The 19,610-nt window shown below is 40.4% G+C and overlaps 1 protein-coding gene across 2 annotated transcripts; it reads left to right on the top strand.

The window, feature by feature from the left end:
* The first annotated feature begins 36 nt into the window (after positions 1–36).
* On the top strand, positions 37–19,610 carry LOC102231422 (huntingtin-interacting protein 1-related protein-like). 2 transcript variants are annotated; one of them, XM_023338595.1, is made up of 33 exons: positions 37–277; positions 1,904–1,967; positions 3,357–3,499; positions 3,582–3,638; positions 3,874–3,954; positions 4,806–4,882; positions 5,173–5,234; positions 5,371–5,511; positions 5,597–5,654; positions 5,755–5,830; positions 6,494–6,631; positions 6,708–6,830; positions 7,133–7,316; positions 7,410–7,498; positions 7,585–7,701; positions 7,798–7,899; positions 8,877–9,071; positions 9,539–9,649; positions 9,749–9,943; positions 10,022–10,169; positions 10,853–10,939; positions 11,020–11,127; positions 11,205–11,341; positions 12,485–12,595; positions 12,779–12,837; positions 12,987–13,017; positions 13,109–13,171; positions 14,258–14,358; positions 14,463–14,568; positions 16,053–16,176; positions 16,297–16,358; positions 17,069–17,635; positions 18,507–19,610. In XM_023338595.1, exons 1-33 carry the CDS (start codon positions 197–199, stop codon positions 18,540–18,542), a joined length of 3,834 nt encoding a protein of 1,277 aa, XP_023194363.1. In that variant the 5' UTR covers positions 37–196; the 3' UTR covers positions 18,543–19,610. The 2 variants fall into 2 exon arrangements, with proteins under 2 accessions (XP_023194363.1, XP_014325517.1); XM_014470031.2 differs by having other exon boundaries at positions 6,705–6,830.

Below are 19,610 nucleotides of genomic sequence, written 5' to 3'. Positions count from 1 at the left end.
GGTTGTTTGTGCTCTGAAGACATCTTTTCTCCATTCTAAGGTTTTATTTAGAAATTTTCCCATGTCGTTTGGAACAAGTGAAAATCAAGTTTAGCAGGAGTGATCTGGCGACCTGACGCACCTTCAGTTGTTTTCTGTCTGCCAGGATCACTGGACGTACAAGTGTAGTCGCCTTTGGATTTATTCGTCTGACAAAATGAGCAAAACGAAGAACAAAAATGACGACAAAACGGAGAAGGCCTTGGCTGCTGAGAAACAACAGTTTGGCAAGCAGCAGGTGAGAATTAAAATTGCTACTCAAAAGAGGAATTTTCTCTTTGTTTAATTTTATTTTCCCAAAATGTGGTTTGGCTTCAGCTTGGTGCGTTGCCGCAATATTATGTGGTTGAAAAGTATTGTTTAATCAGAATGTATGTCCTACAGCTAAACTTTAACATGACTACAGACATGAAATGTTTCACTTTGACTCATTAAAAGTTGGTTCAGTTTTTTGTATTGGGTTCTATTGAGTCGTAATAAGTGGTTAGTAACATTTTAGCTTTAATATGTTGCATATCTTACATTCTATAAAAATAGACTTGTTTTAGCTAAAGCTAACAGCTAGTCAGAATAAAAGCAAACTTATGCCATGCTAAAAAGTACAGCCTTTAAAATGTCTTAGAAGTTCATATCAGTACTTTTTTAAAATAAACCATCAATTGTTAGATTGTAAATTAAATGGAAATGTGATTATTTCGATTAGATGACCAAGTTGGTCCATTGTCTCTATCATTGACCTTCACATTGCAAACTAAGTGTTAAGTTAATCCAGCTATACTGAATAAATCTGAACATAAAATAACATATTTATTGTTTTTTTTGTTATTTTACATACATTTTCATCACGGTCATTCCAATCTGATACACAAAACATGGCTGGGTTTGTTTCCCTTGGTGTTTCACATTGGAAGGTTATTCTTGCCAGTCATGGACCAACACCGCCTTCTATTTAAATAACCACAGCTTTAATAAAAATAAATGACAAAAACAAATGTGATGATGCTTTACACTAGGAGGGCCAGGTTTTCGATTTCTCCCCAGACGGGCCGAGACAGGGCCACAAGACCCTGTCCAAACTGACGACTCTGATGGCTCAAATTAGCCTCCATTCATCCATTCTTCTATTCTTCTATTGTTCTATTGTACATGTGGTCGTTGACCGTCAGGCCAGAAGGTAGGGATGTGAATAGTCCATGTTGGGGGTGGGTATCTATGATACCTACAACTAGTCAGTTTAGTTTTGAAGCATACATGAAGTGTTTTTGGAGAGATGTGACCTTTTGCCAAATGTACATAGAGTTTGCAAAACATACAATCTGTTTCAAGAAATGTGCAAAGGTTTTTCTAAAGATTTTTCTAGGTTTTTCTAAAAGAAATTAGTAATGTTTCTCTTTGAAATAAAGCTAAGAGGGTATAAAATGACTACCTTCAGCCAATTGTGCAACTGTGAGATGCGTTGAGGCCATTACCAGGGTACTTAAGGGTACTTAAGGGTACTTAGGCCATTTGGCCATCTCTAGACCGAATAGGAGTGTTGTCTACTTGGACTACCTTCGGCCCTTCTAGTTTAGTTCTAGGTTTCTAAAATAGCATTTTCACGGACCACTATGAAATATGACAACTGAGTCCTAATGATTGAACATTTTACCTTAGCCCCCTTTGATTAGCTGTTAGCTTCAGCTCTGTGAAAAAAACTAGCTTTCATCCAGAACTGGTACACCAAGAGTCTTCAGCATGTAAAATAATTCAGAATATTTTTTTTAAAGATTACACCGAGTAAAGAACAGAAGCTAACTGAGGTCTTTTGTTAATGTCAGTTTAACTTTTCAGGCTTTAAGTGTTTTTTCTGTTGTCCTTTTTTCAGCTCCAGAGCCTCAGCAAAATTGCCACCACAGCTGAAGTTGCACCTAAAGAGAAGTATGTTCGCAGTATCCTTTAAAACTGTACTTAAAAAATAATTAGATGCTGACTTTTAATCTAGTAAATGGGAAATTATTTTAACTAATAAGGAAAGCTGAAGACAGTTTAGCGCTGTACTTCTAGCATGCTAACATAAAGCTAGCAGCTTTTTGGTGTAAAATAATGGCTTCTTGCTGAAAAGCAGGAATTTGAGTTTTGCTTTACGTTTTTTTCATGAATTATAATACTTAGTGCTTCAGGTGAAAACTTCCCCAAATAGTTTAACATAACAAGCTATTTTAGCAACTCATTTTTGAGAGTAATATAGAAAATACAAAGGTTTGTGAGGGCTAAAGATTAGATACACACAGAGCTGTGAAAAGGGTTTTGCTGTCTTAAATAGTAAATTTGTCTTTGCTTTATTTCATTCTGAAATATCTTTGATAAACTATTTCACTATCAACCTGAGTAAACACAGAAAGCAGTTTTTACTTTAGGAGTTTATTACGTAATTAAAAGAAAAACTATTCAAACTAACTAAAGCCTGTGTGAAAAACTAATTTCCCGCTAAACCCAATAACTGGTTGTCACAAATGACAGTGAGACATTTGAGTCATTTTGGTCCACACTCAGGCCACGGCATCATAACTGGGCTGAAATCCAGACTTAGACTAGGCCACTCCAAAGCCTTATTTTGGTTCTTTTGTGAACATTCACTGGGGTAACAGCTGTTGTACTTTGGGAAATTGTCCTGCTTTCACAATCCAAATTCACTAGATTGTTAATGTCATAAATTGATTATTGAATGATTCTGGGATTTTCTGCAGTCAAACAAAGTTTATGCTTTTTTTTATGTCTGGCAAGGTGTTAAAACCTTCACTTTGTTAGGAGGAAAAATATTTATTTTTTTGTTACAGCAGTGTGCATAAACAGTTCTTATCAGATGCTTACATAATGTCATTGTGATTATGAATATCAGTAATTTTAAGCTTGTTCAATTGGACTAATAGCTTTAATTTCTAATATCAGAGTTGAATGTGCAAATTTGAATATATTGTGCATTTAAAACTCATAAATACAAACTCTTTGTAAATTATATTTCAAAACGAGTTCAGTTTTTAAAAACGCATCTCTGTTTAGCAATGTCAGACATCCTAAGCTTCACTGCTGCTGAGACGGTACAAAGTGATGACAAAAAATGTCACTTTCTGGGGTTTCTTAGAGGGAAATCACCTAAATTATTATGACTTGTAACCTTGAAAGCCTGTAAAAGGTTTGCAGATCTACTTGACTTTGTTTACGTAGATCTAAAAATAATAGATATGCCCTGATATGACTATAATTTCAGTGGAATCTCTGCAAAGTGTTTCTGCATTAGTCCGTCTTGTGCATTGGGAGTTTCCCTAACATCTACACAGATATAATTCTGGGAACTCACAAAGAGGGCGGAGCCACCACCTTCTGGTCGTACGTCCCCAACCTGCCTCTGTCCAGCCAATCCCTGGTCAGCTGGAAGGTCTGCTACCTGCTGCACAAAGTGCTCAGAGAGGGCCACAGGAATGTGAGTTAATCTCTACATTTGCTCAGTGTAACTTCCTGTTCACATCCATTACGTTTAACCTTGTTTGTCTCCCCCCCCCCAGGTCATTACAGATTCTCACAGACACAGCCGCAGTATAAGAGACATGGGAGTCCTGTGGGTGAGCAAGTGGATATAAGATACAAGATCATATAAGATCATGTCCAATGCATTTAATCTGCACGTTTAATCACACAGAAATTTCAAAAGACCTTTTAGTATGCAGTAAAGTCAGCAAATTTAACAAAATCCCAACATGCTCTTAATAAAACGTTCATCAGTGGATTGTTTTTAAGAACAACTACCAGGTTCAAATAAGCGGCTAAACTCCTAACCCACTGTTTGTGTTTTCCCAGGGAAACCTGCATGATCGATATGGTCACATTGTTGCCTTGTCTGCTAAATATCTCCACCTCAAAATGGAGTTTCATGCAAAGGTGATATATCTTCATTCTGCCGAATTACTCAGATGGAAATGATCTGCTATTTACAGTGAGAGTGTTTGTTTGTGCTTATCATGTGTGATTCTGTTTATGCTTGAGAAGAGAAGACAGCAGGGTGAAAAGACAAAACCTAAACACAAATCAAATACTTTATTATCAATCCCAGTGGGGAATTAAATTAAATGTGTCTGGAGTTTTCCTTTTTACACAATTAAGCAGAAGAAAAAAGACACCTTACACTTAGCACAATGTCTTTATCGGACCCTGAGAGTAAACTGAGCCAAAAATAATCTTTCATCCTGGAGTTGATGATCCTTAGATTGCTACACTGTCTCCAAATGTAATGTTACGACATGTCATGTCAGTATAGATCATATATTGATCCAGAATGTGAATGATCTTATTCTGCTAGATTAAAGGTCCAGAGAAAGAACCCTCCCTGGCTCCTCCTCCACTCGGCTCCTTCAGACTAGCGGCAGCAGCAGCTAGCAAACACCTGGTAGAACTGGGAGTCTGCTGAGCTTGTCATAAATGCTTCGTCTCAGTGAAACGCTCCTCAGAACGTTGTTACAGGACTAAAGACTTCCTGAAGGTGGAGTGTTGGAAATAATAAGAGTTTCTTTAAAAAGAAAACAGAATTTCAAGGCGTCAAATTGCAAAATCAAATTTCTTTTAAGTCATATTTGATAAATATACAGCATTCTTATAGCAACTGAAGGTAACACAGTTACTTGATTCTGGTATAAAATTATACTATGTGCCTGGAATATGAATAATACCGTCCCTTTAAGAAATGAAAAACAGATTAAGGAGCATGCCGTGTAACGTGTGACGTTCTTCAACAGCACAAGGTGATTCCAGGTAACCTGGAGGCTTCGGACGACACTCTGGAGAGAGAAGCAGGAACTGACATGACCAAAGTGTAAGTTTCCTTCTTCCTGGCTTCTCCTGTGGGATCAGCTTGTGCCACAACAATTTTATTGTCTTTTGAGGATATTTTTTTCCCCCCAGTCTTTATAGTTTTTTTAAAAAATTTAATTTAGTTATTTGCCATTATTGGACCCTTGCAACAACATTTCACTCAATATGTGCAGCTGAATGACAATAGAGCCTGCCTAATATTTTGTTATATGTACTCCTTTTGTCTCTATAAAAGGACTTTGAATTATCAGCTGACTGTCATCATGTTTTTATGTATTTATGGCATTGTAGGCTGGATATGACTCAGGAGCTGCTGGATTACTTGGATGCTGGACTGAAGATGGCTGAGACGGGTGAGACTTCCATATTCAGTCCGTTCATATGGGAAAACGTGTTGGTTAGATAAAGGGAAGGATCTATCATGCGTACATAAAAATCTAAAACACAGGTTTACTTTATGTTACTGAAACTGAAATGTTGTGTTTGAAGTTCTCCGTCAGATGGACGCCAACGGGGCCAAATCCACAACCCCGGCCGGTCAGTGCAGGCTGACGCCTCTCATCCCGCTCATCCTGGACTGCAGCTACCTCTACCACTTCTCTGTCCGGCTGCTGTTCAAGCTGCACAGCCGTGAGTGGCAGCCTTTTGTTGTGACCTCAGCGACCTCTGCAGAGTCACATTCAGCTCTAACCGTATCCCAAAACAAAATTCCCAGGTATCTCCGCGGATGCACTCCTCGGACACAGAGAGAGATTCCGTGACCTTTTCACGAGGTTGGTCAGGACGACTACATCTATTTTTTAAAATCATTATGTAATGAAACGGGCAGGACTGTTTTTTTGTATTTACTTGTGCTTTTGTTTGCTTTCGCAGCCTCACACAGTTCTTCAACAGAGCCAGAGAAATTGAGTTCTTTAAGAGTATCATCCAGATCCCAGACCTCCCAGACGTAAGTGGAGACGAACAGCGGTGCACCGATTGAAGATTTCTAGCCGATCAGCGATATTTAAAAAAGCCTGACACGCCAGTTCCAGTTTTGTCCAGTACCAACTTTTTTTGTGTGAAAAGTTGCTAAATGTAGCGACAGATTTGCTACAGTCAACAGTGGGGTGACTGTTGCTAACCCAGCATTTGAAACACAAAATCAATTCACTCATTGTGAGAATTAATGATACAGAAGTTGTAGCCATTTTATGATTTATTATAAGTGTGGGCTTTTTTTTAAAAATTTCCCACAAGAATAAACAAACATGGCTTTTAGGCATAACAGACCAATTTTTAATTAGAGCTGCACCAATTACAGGTTTTTGGCCAATGCCAATTTTTTTTCCCTCAGAAAAGTTGTGAAATGTAACGACAAAGTTGCTAAGTCGGTAACAGTGGGGTGACTATTGCTAGGCTAGCACGCTCGGCTAGCAATAGTCACCTGATGGTCTTACCTTTGCATATGTAGATGAGATCGATGGATAAAGCTGCTTTCACAAGTGAGTCTTGGTTGAAACCCAAAACCCAAAACTAAGGAAATCAGGGCCGATTCATCGGTGCACCCTTCTTTATAACCCTTTCATTTATCAGGTTTCCGGTCAGTAAGCTGTTGATCTCCACTCCCCAGGGTCCTCCAAACTTCCTGCGAGCCGCTGCCCTGGCTGAGTACAAAAAGCCGGTGGTGCTGATGCCTGGCGAGGATCGTCCAGAGGAGGACGAAGCGGACACGCAGCCAGAGTTGAGAGAAACGACGCAGATGTCACAGGTGCGCCGCTTCTGTACGAGTTGAAAGAACACGTTTTCCCGTAATCCGTGTTAAAACGTGTCTCTTTTTCCAGCAGTACTATTCGGTCAGCCAGATGGGAGGACCCGAGGCGTCTCTGGACTACAGAGACACCGACGGCAAAGGCTACAAGAGGGAGCCGGAGGCGCTGAAACCGGAGGTAGAGCTCATCAAGAGTGAGGTGAGATGAGGCCCATCACGCACTGGGAGTGCAGAACCCAGAATCAAAATCAAGCTTTTTTTTCCAGCCAAATTTTGACTTTTCAAAGTCAGAATGTCCTTCGTTTTTTTATTTCTAGAAAATATCTGAGATTAATTAAAAAACTTCTGTTTTTTCTTGAAAACTTGCTCTACACCAGCCCTATTAGGCTGTCACTGTAAAACAAAAAGAAATGGCGGAAGCATGACTTGTGTGAATACTTTGCATCTTACATGGATTTCTGGTGCATAATTAGGATTTTTTTTCCCCTCTGTTTTCTTCAGGCTCAGAAATGCATGATAGAGTTAAAGTCTCAGGTGAACCGTCTGGAGGCGGAGCTTGAGGAGCAGCGCTCCCACAAACAGGTCGCCCTGGTCGAAAACGAACACCTGCGGATGGAAGTGGAGGCTCTACGCAGCGCTAACGTGGCCAACGTCGGAGCTCAGATTGGATACAAAGAGGCGGACAGTGAGTGGACAGCTTTTTTTTTAGTGTTGAGACTACAAACGGAATCAGTTGGACGTCAGTAAAATTCTTCTTTGTCTTTTTACCTGTGAACAGGCAGAGCTCAGGCTGCTGAGGTTCGCTTCACGCAGCTCAAAGAGAGACACGCAGAGCTGGTTACGAGCCACGCCGACCTAATGAAAAAGGTCGAACTGAAGGCGTTGTTTGGTTTTACTCTCAGACCGTTTGGTGTTTTGGCTCTAACCCAGGATTTCTTTATGTCCTGCTGCAGAATGCAGAAACGGTTAAGATGCTGTCGGGTACAAAGGTCGCACAGGACGACTTACTGAGGGCCAAGCAGCAGCTGGAGAGCGAGGTGGAGAACCTGAGACTGGAGAAAAGAAACGCGGTGAGAACATCCCTGACTGCTGCTGCTGCTAAGATTATCTATCACAAAAAATGATTGTAATGATTTGGACTGAAGACTTTATTCTCGAACAAACAGACGAGTCATCAGCAGCAGGAAGTCGACCGCCTGAATAAAGAGCTGCTGGAGCAGAGAGCGGAGATGGCCGTGCTCCGCAGCACTCTGGAGAGTAAAGAGAAGGTAACACCGAAATGTTGCGTTTTGCACAAAACCTTCCTGCATCTTCGACGGCGTATCAGAGCCACGGTAGATAAAAAAAAAAAAAAAAACAACATAAAACGGAGTAAAATTTCTGCCAAAAATCTCAGAAATTTTCTTGGAAAAAAATGTGGAAATTCTCTGAGCCTCAAAAGTCTAACGTGTGTGAGAAAAAAGCTAAAGAATTTTAAGATTAATCTTGGAAGTTTTCTGGAAAATGCGTAGAGTGCATATTGAGTTCAGTCTGAGAAGAAACTTGAAATTTTCTAGAAAAAATAAATAAATTTTTGAGCTCAAAAAGTCAAAGACTTCCACGTTTGAAACTCAGAAAATTTGGCGGGGCGGGTGGTGGTGGTGGGGGGCGGGTGGGGGGGTGTACTCTTCTTTTTTTTTCTGTCTATAATTATCCTTAAAACGCCGTCATATTTGTCACACTCAGACCAAAACCTCTTTTAAAATGGTTCTTCAAAAATAATTGAAACATTATATTTTAATCCATAAAGTTTTGCCTTTTTGACATTTTTTGTACATTTCTTCATCACAGAAACTGCCTCAAAATGTAGCAAGTAGCGATGAAAGACATATCGGCACTAACATCAGTATCAGACGATATAAGTCATTTTTTAACGGACAGGTATTGATCTGATGATATCAACAACAGATATTTATTTCCATTTTGGTGCATTTATATATATTTTACAATTATTCACTAAATAATAAAACATTTTTTTGTTTCTCTCTAAAGACATTAATGCAGAATAAAGGATGGAGATGTAGTGATGCATCTCCTTGTATCTCTACATCTTTCGTCAAAAACAACAGATTTGTAAAATGTGAGAATCTGTGTCCTGTTTAATCATTTAGATCGGGGAGTTTTGGAAGAAATCAAACATTTAAGGAGTGATTTTCTTTAATCACTAGCCTCATGGCTTTTTATGTTAATAATGAATTCTCTCCAGGAGGGGACTCAGGTGAGCAGCAGCCTGACGGCGCTCCAGGCGGAGCGGGACTTGCTGCTGCGCTCCGCCGTGGAGAAAGACGCAGAGCTGTCGTCTCTGAGGCAGCTGGCCCAGCAGCAGCAGAGCTCCGTGGATCTGGAGAAGGAGCGGCTGAGCCGAGAGCTGGAGGCCCTGAGAGCCCAGCTGCAGCAGCAGGTACCAGCCGCTGGCGTCACACCACCACATCTGGAGGTCCGACGCATCCGGAAACTTCTGGAAGCAGCCGGAGTTTGTTTTGTTCAAGTGTTGAAAAAGAAAACCTCTATTTTTCTTTCTTTATTTTGAAAATTCTTTCAAACTTTGATTAATTCGAACCTTCTTTCAAAAATTCTTTCTAACTTTCCTTTGAACTTTCTTTCTAATTTTCTTTTGAACTGTCTTTTCTTTCCTTCCCTCCATTTTTTCCGTCTTTAATTCAATCCTTCCTGTCTGTTTCTAGAAACAGCTCCATAAATTCATGCCGGTGCTCTCCGGTGTTTCTGTAACTCAGGGAAAACTCTGAGAATGAAATCTGATCTGACACGCTTAGTGAACTTCAGTCTGCAGACGCTCCAGCAGAGAGAAACATCAGAAACACTTTTCTCCACTCTTCAAGCGTCAGACTTCCTGTTTTTGCTCCGTAGCTCGCCATCAACGCAGAGCAGAGGCTGGAGATCGACCGGCTGAAGCGAGAGCTGGACTCCACCAGAGCAGAGCTGACTCGAGCCAACACTCTCCTGCAAAGCAAAGAAATGGTGAGATGATTTCTGGAAACTCCTTTGAATGATCTCCTGTTTGCAGTTTATACATATGCGTGTGTGTGGGTTTTTTTTTCTTCTTCCCCCCGTCTTTAGAGCGGCACGCAGCTGAGCAGCACGCTGGCCGGCCTGCAGGCGGAGAAGGATGCGCTGCTGCGGTCGGTCCGGGACCAGGAGGCGGAGCTGAGCTCTCTGAGGCAGCAGGCTCTGCTCCACCACAGCACCCTGGAGCAGGAGAGGCAGCGCAGCAGCATGGAGCTGGGGAGCTTACTCTCCCAGATGCAGCAGCAGGTCCCGCAGCGTCCGCCTCGCCGCGCTCTGTTGCTCCGATTCGGTCGGTGACTGTGAGGGTTGTGTTTTGTGACCCAGGCCTGTCGGGAGGGCGAGCTGACCCAGAAGCTGCAGGACGAGCAGTTCTGTCTGCTTCAGTGTGCCGTGGTGGAGGCCGAGGGCATCATACTGGACGCCGTGGCCAAACTGGACGACCCCGTACATGTCCGCTGCATCAGTTCTCCAGGTAGCAAAAACAAAAGAAAAAGCAGGGACAACACTAAAACGCATCTGTTAATAGGGCTGCAAGTTTATCGATATCGCACAATCACAAAATCCAATACAGGTATCGTTAAGACCTGCCTGGTAGCAGGAGATGCTGGCTAATTATTTAAGTGCTATGGAGTCAAGGTCTCTCTGCCTGGAATATATTTGGCGAGTCTTGTTGTTTGATGCAGCATTAACAGATTCACCAGGTAAAATCAAGAGTAAAGGAGTAAAGACCATTGAAATGAGGTCTATATTTACTGTAAAACATTCTCAGAATCACTTTTTTATTATTTAGTTCACATCAAAATTTAATCCACTCCAGCATGTTACTCTCCCCAGCATTTTTATCCATTTGCCTCCCGCATGCAGACCAACTGGTTAATAATAAATGCATTGGTTCTTCTCATATCTGTTGTTGTTGACTGTTGTATTCAGTTTGAGTAATATCACTAGATCAAGCTTTTCTAACTTTCTGCACTGCAAAAATAAGTAATAAAAGTGTGTATGATTCCTGCTGATATCAGTATTGGTATCGTATCGGTATCGTAACACCCCTATTAAAAATCACAGAGACATAAAATGCTCCCTTTCTTCAAACCTTTAACGGTCCATTTGCATTTTTGAACCACATATAAATCACCTGTCCTTCTGTTTTTCCAGATTATTTGATAAACCGAGCTGAAATCACTCTGGGCTCTATTGATAAAATGCAGCAGAGCCACATGGTCTACCTGGGAAACAGGAACGGTGAGTCCGACACACACACAGTTAGCCTCCATGTTGACCTCGGACGTTGAGCCTGACTAGGTTTTCTTGATGCTCTCCAGACGCCAGTGGCCTGCTGAGAGCCGTCACCCAGTTTTCCCACCTGGCCGCCGACACCATCGTTAACGGCTCGGCAACGTCGCACTCGGCTCCCGTCGACCACGCTAACGGTAAGACGCTCTGCAAACGCCCCGGTCCTCTCTGAGGCTGCTGCCTGTGCGCTCAGCTGTTCTCTGCCCTCGTCCAGGTTTAACGGACAGCTGTCGGGAATGTGCCGGCCACTGCCTGCAGTACCTGAATGATCTGAAATCTCAGGCCAACTTGCAGCGAGCCAACCCGTCTGCCATACGCTACACCGTCCAGCGCATCCTCGCCATGGGACAGGTGAGAGGCAACGAGATTCATCACAATAACAAAACTAATACAGCTCTGATGCAGGCTGTGGTAACAACTGTAGTGTTTTGATAGCAAGTATCAGGTGTTAATAGACATAACGGCAAATTTGAAAACTTATTGGTCTTAGTGGAGATGCGCGATATATTGAATCTCAGTTGTTTTTGCTATATCAGTTTTTTCTAAGTCACGATGAGGAAGGACAGCTTGGATGTAATGTTTCACTGGATATCATATTTCCAATGTGAGTAATTTCACCCAGCTTCAACCAAAAATCTACCAAACACAGACGGCTACAGTTTATTTTAAAGTGAGACTTCTTGTTAGAACACCAGCTTTGTTGTTTTAATGTTATTTTATATCTGCTGAGCCTGTTACACCATTCGGAGTTCAAGTCAATACACAGTAAACCCTCCATATTGTCACTGGAAGCACTTTCACTGCAACAGTTAGGTTCACAAGTTTTATATTGCAAAATACACACACATATATATATATATATATATATATATATATATATATATATATATGTGTGTGTGTGTGTGTGTGTAAACGTTTCTTCTGTATGAATCTGTATTTTGTAATTGGGTTATTTATTTGTACGCATTTATTTCATTTTAGAATGAGAAAATCTGAGAATTTGACGCAACGTTAAAACTTTCTGTCAAATATCTGATCAGAATTGCAGATTTAAAACTGTCACTTTTTTTTAAACCCTTGCTACACCTTCATGCCGGCCCATGAGGAATTATAGCACAGCTAAACTGGATTTCAGACGAGGTGATGAATTTAAGATTTTGACCAGGAAAAGGACAGAAAACATCACGTTCCAATCAGTTTGATAAGAATTTTTTTTTCTTACTAGATCATGTAACAGGTGAAAGGAGGGACTTTTACTGCAATTGACAGAAAAACTACCTTGTACACATGAAATTACTGATGTTTTTATGGATAAGACGATCCTTGTGCAGTTTTCGTCAATATTATTATTATATATCATATCAATATTATCAATATTATGATAATATAATATATATTATCATATTCAATTAACGTAGCTTTTGTATCTCTGTTGTTTTCCTATTGAGCTGCTGCAGCTCTGCTGAAGGCTTTACCCTTATATTTGTTGTTCAGGAGCTGCGGCCCAAAGGACAGGATGTGCTGAAGGAGGAGCTGGGAAGCATGGTGGATAAAGAAATGGTTGCTACGTCAACCGCCATCGAGGAGGCTGTGCTGCGGATGGACGTACGGACAAAGTTTACACAATGTTGTTTCAGCTACCGGGCTTGGTGGCCAATAATTATAGCTTGAAATAAAGCATATTCAGAGTATTCAGTGTTTAATCAGAAGATTAAGTGTTGAATCAGTTTGTAGAATCTGATGGGACTCCCACATTTTAATATGGATTATGGAAATTGTGTCTTCTAGGAGATTCTGTCCCAAGCAAAGAAAGACACAAACGGTCTGAAGCTGGAAGTCAACCAGAGGTAAGAAGATGCAAAGGAAAAGTTTTCCTCCTTCATAATAATCATAATTTTTAAGCAAATACAAAAACAATCATGACAGAATAAAATGAGCTGAAGTTGTAAATATATAAATAAGAAGAAAAAACGTCACCTGTCTGTTTTTCTCCCAGCATCCTGGGATCCTGTTCAGATCTGATGAAGGTAACACATCTCTGCTGCTCGTCGTGAACTCAGTTTAACAAAAACAGTCTAACAGGATATTTAATTTTTTATTTTATTTTATCACGTTCAGGCCGTTCATATCCTGGTCACGGCCGCTACCGACTTACAGAAGGACATCGTGGAAGGAGGCAGGGTGAGTTGGAGAGAAACCTTAAAGCTAGACTTCCTGTAAATACCTACTGAACACATTTCTCTCTTCTCTTATGTCTTTATTTTTTGAACCGGAAGGAGGGCGGTTAATTATGAGAGAAAAATCCGAGGAAGGTTTCTCGCCCCATAAAAGTTTAGAAAGAAATGGTCTGAAATGTAAGAAAAAAGGCTAGATAAAATGTTTTTATTCTCTTTTTTTTCTCCAACAAATAGACCAAATGTAGTTCTTCAAGCTCCCAACACTCTTTTTTTCTTTTTTCTTTTTTTTTGTATTGTAATCTAGAGATAATTATAATTCAGATTAAATCAAACGTTACTGATTGGAATAGAAAAGCTTAAAGAAAAAAGAATAGTACCTAGAACGTACCTTACCCCAAAGAGTTCAATAAAATCTTATTTTATTGTGAAAATAATAAAATAATTTTATTATTTTATAATAATTTGCAATAAATAAGCATTATTTATTGCAATTTCCTCTTTATTATTTAATTACAACTGTTATTATTATCACTATTTTTTTATTTTATTACACTCCTTTATAAGGACAAAAGATGGAACAATAGATGAAATTTACACAACTCATTTGAAAATGTAAAATTTTACAATAAACAAATTTCTCTGCAGAGAAACAGGTCTTTTTAAGTTTAGCATTTAATTATTTTTAGTATTTCGGAACGTAAGGTTTGTTTTATTTTGTTGTTTTAATATATTTTTTCTCATTTTGTTGTAACTTTTGAAAATGAAGTGAAGTTTTATCCCGGTTCCAGTTTCTTATCTTCAGCTCCTGTCGGTTTTAGATCTCCATAAAGAAAATCATTTGCAAATAAAATATTTTCTTTTTAGTCTGTGGCATCTGATTTCTAATCTTACAAATAGCCTTAGATCTTAACCTCTTTTATAAATTTATGACAACAAAAAAAATTTACATTTGTTTTTTTTTTGTTTTGTTTTTTTTTTTTACTAAATATTTCTTACATTTGATTTGATGGAAATTGATGCTGTATGAAATATAAAGCGATGCTTTTCCACCTGAAATGTTTAAATGGCTATGTTCTTACTTCGCCTGCAGGGGGCGGCGTCTGTTACCGACTTCTACGCCAAAAACTCTCGCTGGACTGAAGGTCTCATCTCAGCGTCCAAAGCTGTGGGCTGGGGAGCCACTCAGCTCCTGTAAGGATGAACTACGACTGAAGCTGCCGATTCAGACAGGTTACAGAAACGTGGGAAGAGTTTTCTGCTGACTCGGTTTTCCGTGGTCGCCTGTTTGCTTCCAGAGACTCGGCCGACCGGGTTGTGGGGGAAAAAGGATCTTATGAGGAGCTCATTGCCTCGTCCCACGAGATCGCTGCCAGCACTGCACAGCTGGTTGCTGCGTCCAAGGTACGAACACCAGATCCAAGTTTTGACATTTTACAAAAGAACACCCATTTCTGAAAGATACACTTTTACATTGAAATAGAGATGCAGAGAACTGTAACATAACTTAAAGTAAAGATAAATGTAGATAAAACGATTTTTAAAAAAGCAACATTAAACACTTTTTTCTTTTTATTTTCCGTCAACGGTCATTATTTATTTATATTTGGAGTTGAGACGACTCAAACTGCTTCTAGAAACTTCAGCGTCGCTACTGAAACTAAAACATCTTTTCTAAACTCAGCACATTGCATGACAGACAGAGGCTTAAAGCTGGAGGGAATAAAGAGAGCAACCAGTGTGTACTCTGGATAGGTTTTCTGTTATTTCCTGAATGTCTTGCTGTCTCTCCCTCCCTGGCAGCTGTAATGGAAAATTTTATCATGTGCGCCTCACCCCTCCTGTGCTTTAGATTGTATCTGCATGATCTTATCATGAGATTGATCAAGCTGCTCTCCTATAGACGTCTACAGTGCCGTATAACAGCAGGGGATGTCGGTGATCCAGGAGACCATCTAGGTGTTACTTCCCCAACCCAGAACATAGGCTGCATTTTATGCATTAAGTAACAACCCCCCTTTGCTTAACAATAGACAAATGGCAAGACCATCGGTGTTGGGCTCCACAGAATCCTTGGTGTATAACAATCAAGGATTCACACCTATAATCCAATCAGGTCTCTCTTCTCTCTGTTGGGAATCACCCAGAGACGGTGACACCCTGCTGCTATATGATCTGCTGACCAGCACATACAAAAGGAAGCCAGAATCCACTGTTGGTCAGAGCAGACTTGACAGACTCCTTTGACTCTGTATTTCTGTTCTCACCTTGCAAGGTTTTAATGAATTTCTTATGTCATCTCATCCAGACTCTTGTTAAAGTAATTTCTTCCATGACACAGCCTGCATGATGCATAGACTTCAAAGCAGACTCCTTATCGTCTTACTTCTTTGCCTGGCTCTAACTTCATTTTCAGGCCTAACAAACACTGAAAACAGCTTGTGTGGGGTCCTGTGGTGGCACAGGGGTCAAGCACGGCCCACATACGGAGAGGCCTTAGTCCTTGACATGGCCGTCGCAGGTTCAATTCCCGGCCTGGTGACCTTTGCCACATGTCTTCCCCCTCTTTCGTTACCTATCTTCCTGTCTGAGCACTTTCAAATAAAGACCACTAGAGCCAAAAAAGACCTTTAAAAAAATACAGCTTACATTTCAGTCTTCATCACACAGTAAGAGCTTCCACACAGAAGATTGTTGTCAGCACTAAGACATGCTGCGTTGACTGATCAGAAAGAGATTGGATCTTTGTGTTTTTGACCCACAAGGTCCCGATAATCAGTCTATTTCTTTGTGCACATCTGTATTTGAAGATCACACCAGCAGGGACTAAAATGAAAGTCTTGGCATATTTTCTGAGGATTTAACACTAAATGTTGCCGCCGTTCCAGGTGAAGGCTGATCGCAACAATAAGAAGCTGTACACGCTGCAGCAGGCCTCTCGGCATGTGAACGACATGGCCGCCGTAGTCGTCACCTCCACCAAGCACGGACAGCAGCAGATCTCCGACCACGGTCAGAGAAACAGCTCAGGAAAAAAAAACTGGCTTCATAACCTGTCTTTACCTGCCTCAGTCTATTGTTTATCTAGTGTAGTCTGACACTTTTACATTTAACTTTTTTTTGTCTTTGCAGGTGTGATGGACTTCTCTGGCATGTCTTTAATCAAGCTCAAGAAAGAGGAAATGGAAGCTCAGGTTAGACATCTGAGGAAAAATACCATTTTTCTTGCAGATGCTCACTGGAAGGAGAATCTTCTGTCAACACTAGCATAGTGGTGTCCCTGACATGCCTGAATTAAATAGTGGAATAAGCTCCTATGCTTGTCAATAAGTTTTCTAGAGGTTTAGTGATGATTTATATTGTCCTTCATCTAAAACATGAAGAACACTGGACCTTAAAGAGTAGAAAATGACACATTAGCTTAGCGTTATAGTGGTTGAAAGCATATATAAGAATGAGTAAATGATAAAAAAAGTCCTTCTTTAAGCTTGGGAGTTCACAGCTGAAGCTTAAAGGACAAAAATGATTTGCTGAAGAACAATAAATTCAGCAAGAGATAATTTTAGCTATAAAGAAAGAAAAAATTTTATACAAGCTTAACTAATGGCAGATTTATTCACTTATAATGAGACATTGTTCCCATGTTATAAGTGAAATAATCTGCCAGTGGAACTAGTACTTTTTCTATCAATATTAAGCAATTATTGGCTTAAAGTGAGTTATTATATCTTGCTGAAAAGTTACTTGTTCGTTAGTTTTGTCTTATTTCAAGTGTACTAAGAACTAGAAACTAGACCAAAAAACACTTGGTAACAGTTTGTGTTTTTGAGGCGTGTGGATTCATTGTTGGAGCGGCGGAGCTTAAGTGGATGTTTGAGAACCTCGTTCTGTCTGAACCTGTCAGGTGAAAGTGCTGCAGCTTGAGAACCAGCTGGAGCAGGAGCGAGTCCGCCTTGGGGAGCTCAGGAAGAGGCACTACGAGCTCGGAGCCCCGGGGTCCCCCGACGCCAAAAACGACGACGATGATAGCTTCCCTCCCCCTCCACCGCCTACCCTGCTGGACGCCACCTCACCGCCTCCGTCTTTTTCACACACGCAGCCCTTCACGAGCACGCCGAGCTTCTCACTGCCTCAGTCTTACACACCCTCTCAAACTTACACCCCATCTCAGCCGTTCACGCCTTCCCAACCCTACACCCCCCCTCAAAGCTTCACCCCCTCCCAAACGTACGCACCCTCACAGCCCTACATCCCAGCCCAACCTTACACTTCATCAATGCCTTACACCTCAAGCCCAACCCAGAGCTACCTGCAGCCCCAGTCTCATTCGCTGTCACAGCTGTCGTCGCTCCCATCGGCCGCCGCCCAGACCAAACCGGCGTCTCAGCAGCAGAGCAACACCGAGTCACACAAAGTAGCCTACAAGAAACCAAACATCTTTGTTAAATCCGGAAACTTGCTGAAAAATGCGGTAAGTTCCAACTCTTCTTGATTGAAGTCTTACAGTGTTGTAAAAAAAAAAAAAAAAGTATTTGCCCTCAAAAGTTTCTTCAGGGTTTCAGGTTGTCAAACACACTTTAATATCAAGATTAACTGAGGAAATAAAAAAAAAACATTTTCAAATAATGATTTTACTTATTGAGGTTAAAGGTTCAACTTGGACTTGTGTTGAACCTTCTTCTACCTTTCACAACCAGGTTTGTAGAATCAAGAAATCCCTTGAACAGAAAACATCTGACCACATGTAATAAGTCCAAAGACATTAAAAAGCCCCCAATCCAAAGAATGATGAGAAACAAAGTGTAGTCTCAAAGGGTTACAGAGATATTCCTTAGACTTTACGCCTCTGGTGAACTTCAGGAAGAGCCATCGTCTACTAAGGGAGAAAACATGGAACTGTGGTGAACCTTCCCAGGAGCCAAAGTTTACTCCTGGAGCAGGTCAACAACTCATCCAGGAGGTCCCAATGAAACGCAGAACAACATCTAAAACACTTCAGACCTTACATGTCTCAGTTAAGGTCAGAGTTCATGATTCAGCAACGAAACCGACTGAATGAATTGGCATCCATGAGAAAGCCCCAAGGTGAAACCCTCCTCTGACCAGAGAGATCACAAAGGCCCTGTTCACATGTAACAAAAACATCGTAACTTCAAGGAACATTTACTGTTTATTTGTTCGGTCATCTGAAACACTGAAGTTTCACAAAAAAAAAAGCAAAAACAGAAATGGGGCAAATGCTTAGTTCTTTGGTAATGTAAGTTCTTACTGTAATTGCTTACAAAGAGGATTGTGTGAGTAGATGCTGCATACATAAATCTGCTTTTCTCTGTTCTTTACAGTTCAAACGAGGTGAAACTGGAACTGGAGAGTCTTAGTCTGCTGAAGACGACGATTCAGACTTTGTGACGTTAGCCTTCGCTGGAGGATATTGGATACACCTGTCACAGTTTGAAAACTGTAACACGTTTTCAATTTAATATTTTTGTAAACATTTTGAGACCTGCTCTAATTTCTTGATTCCCTAAAAAAAAGAAATGGTTTAAATTCTGTTTTGATTTGTCTTGTTTCAACACTTCACACTGATATCAGAACAAACTTCAGCTCATTTTTGTTGGACTTTGTTTTCAAGACTGACTGTTTACTTTTTTCAGTTTTCTTTTATCTCGTCCAGTTTGTTTTTAACACTTGCTTATAGCATAAGATGACGTCAAGATTTTTCTTAAGAGCGCCTGTAAATAAGTAGTATTTTTCCTAATATTAAAAAAGTGGAAACAACTGGAATGGGAAAAGACAGCATGAATGAACAAAGCTGTTGCAATAAACACGTCTCTATGAGCCTTTTCTTACTAATCTGTGCAATACTGATTATAGTGATTAATCACACTATGAACAATCATGAATCAAAATATATCATTTTTATTTATATAATATTTATCAGTTTTGTATGTTTTGTTATTTAGTGACTGTTTCAAAGCATAGCATGGGTAGATCTTTTACACTGGGATGCAGTTTTCTTGTACTTTTGGGATCCATTGACAGTGAAGACGTGGATTGTGCTTAAATGATTTGGGTTGCTGTCATGTGATTGGCTGATTCACTATTTGTGTTTAAGCAATTGAACAGGTGAACCCAATAAAGTCACTACCGAGTGTAAATTGCCCCGTTATTCCTAATTGTAATGTGTGTGCATGAAAACATGGTAATAGGATTACTTTTGCCAGAGTTTGAAAGGAAAAGTCAGAGAAATAACAGTGCCTCCCTTATTATCTACCGTATTTTTTCTATTGCGGAACAGTTCATTAAAAATATCAATAATAGGTTTTCCATGTGCCACATTAGGACAGCGACCTCATTCGCCCGTTATCTCGATCATGCGCAGTGCAGCCTACAGTGTCACTACAACGGAAATAGCCTCTTGGACCATCGAGACGGCGTGTCAAGTT

This window comes from Xiphophorus maculatus, chromosome 8, assembly GCF_002775205.1.
Source record: "Xiphophorus maculatus strain JP 163 A chromosome 8, X_maculatus-5.0-male, whole genome shotgun sequence".
NCBI lineage: Eukaryota > Metazoa > Chordata > Actinopteri > Cyprinodontiformes > Poeciliidae > Xiphophorus > Xiphophorus maculatus.
Note: the sequence above shows the minus strand (reverse complement) of the source record. Positions and strands in the feature narration are given on the sequence as shown.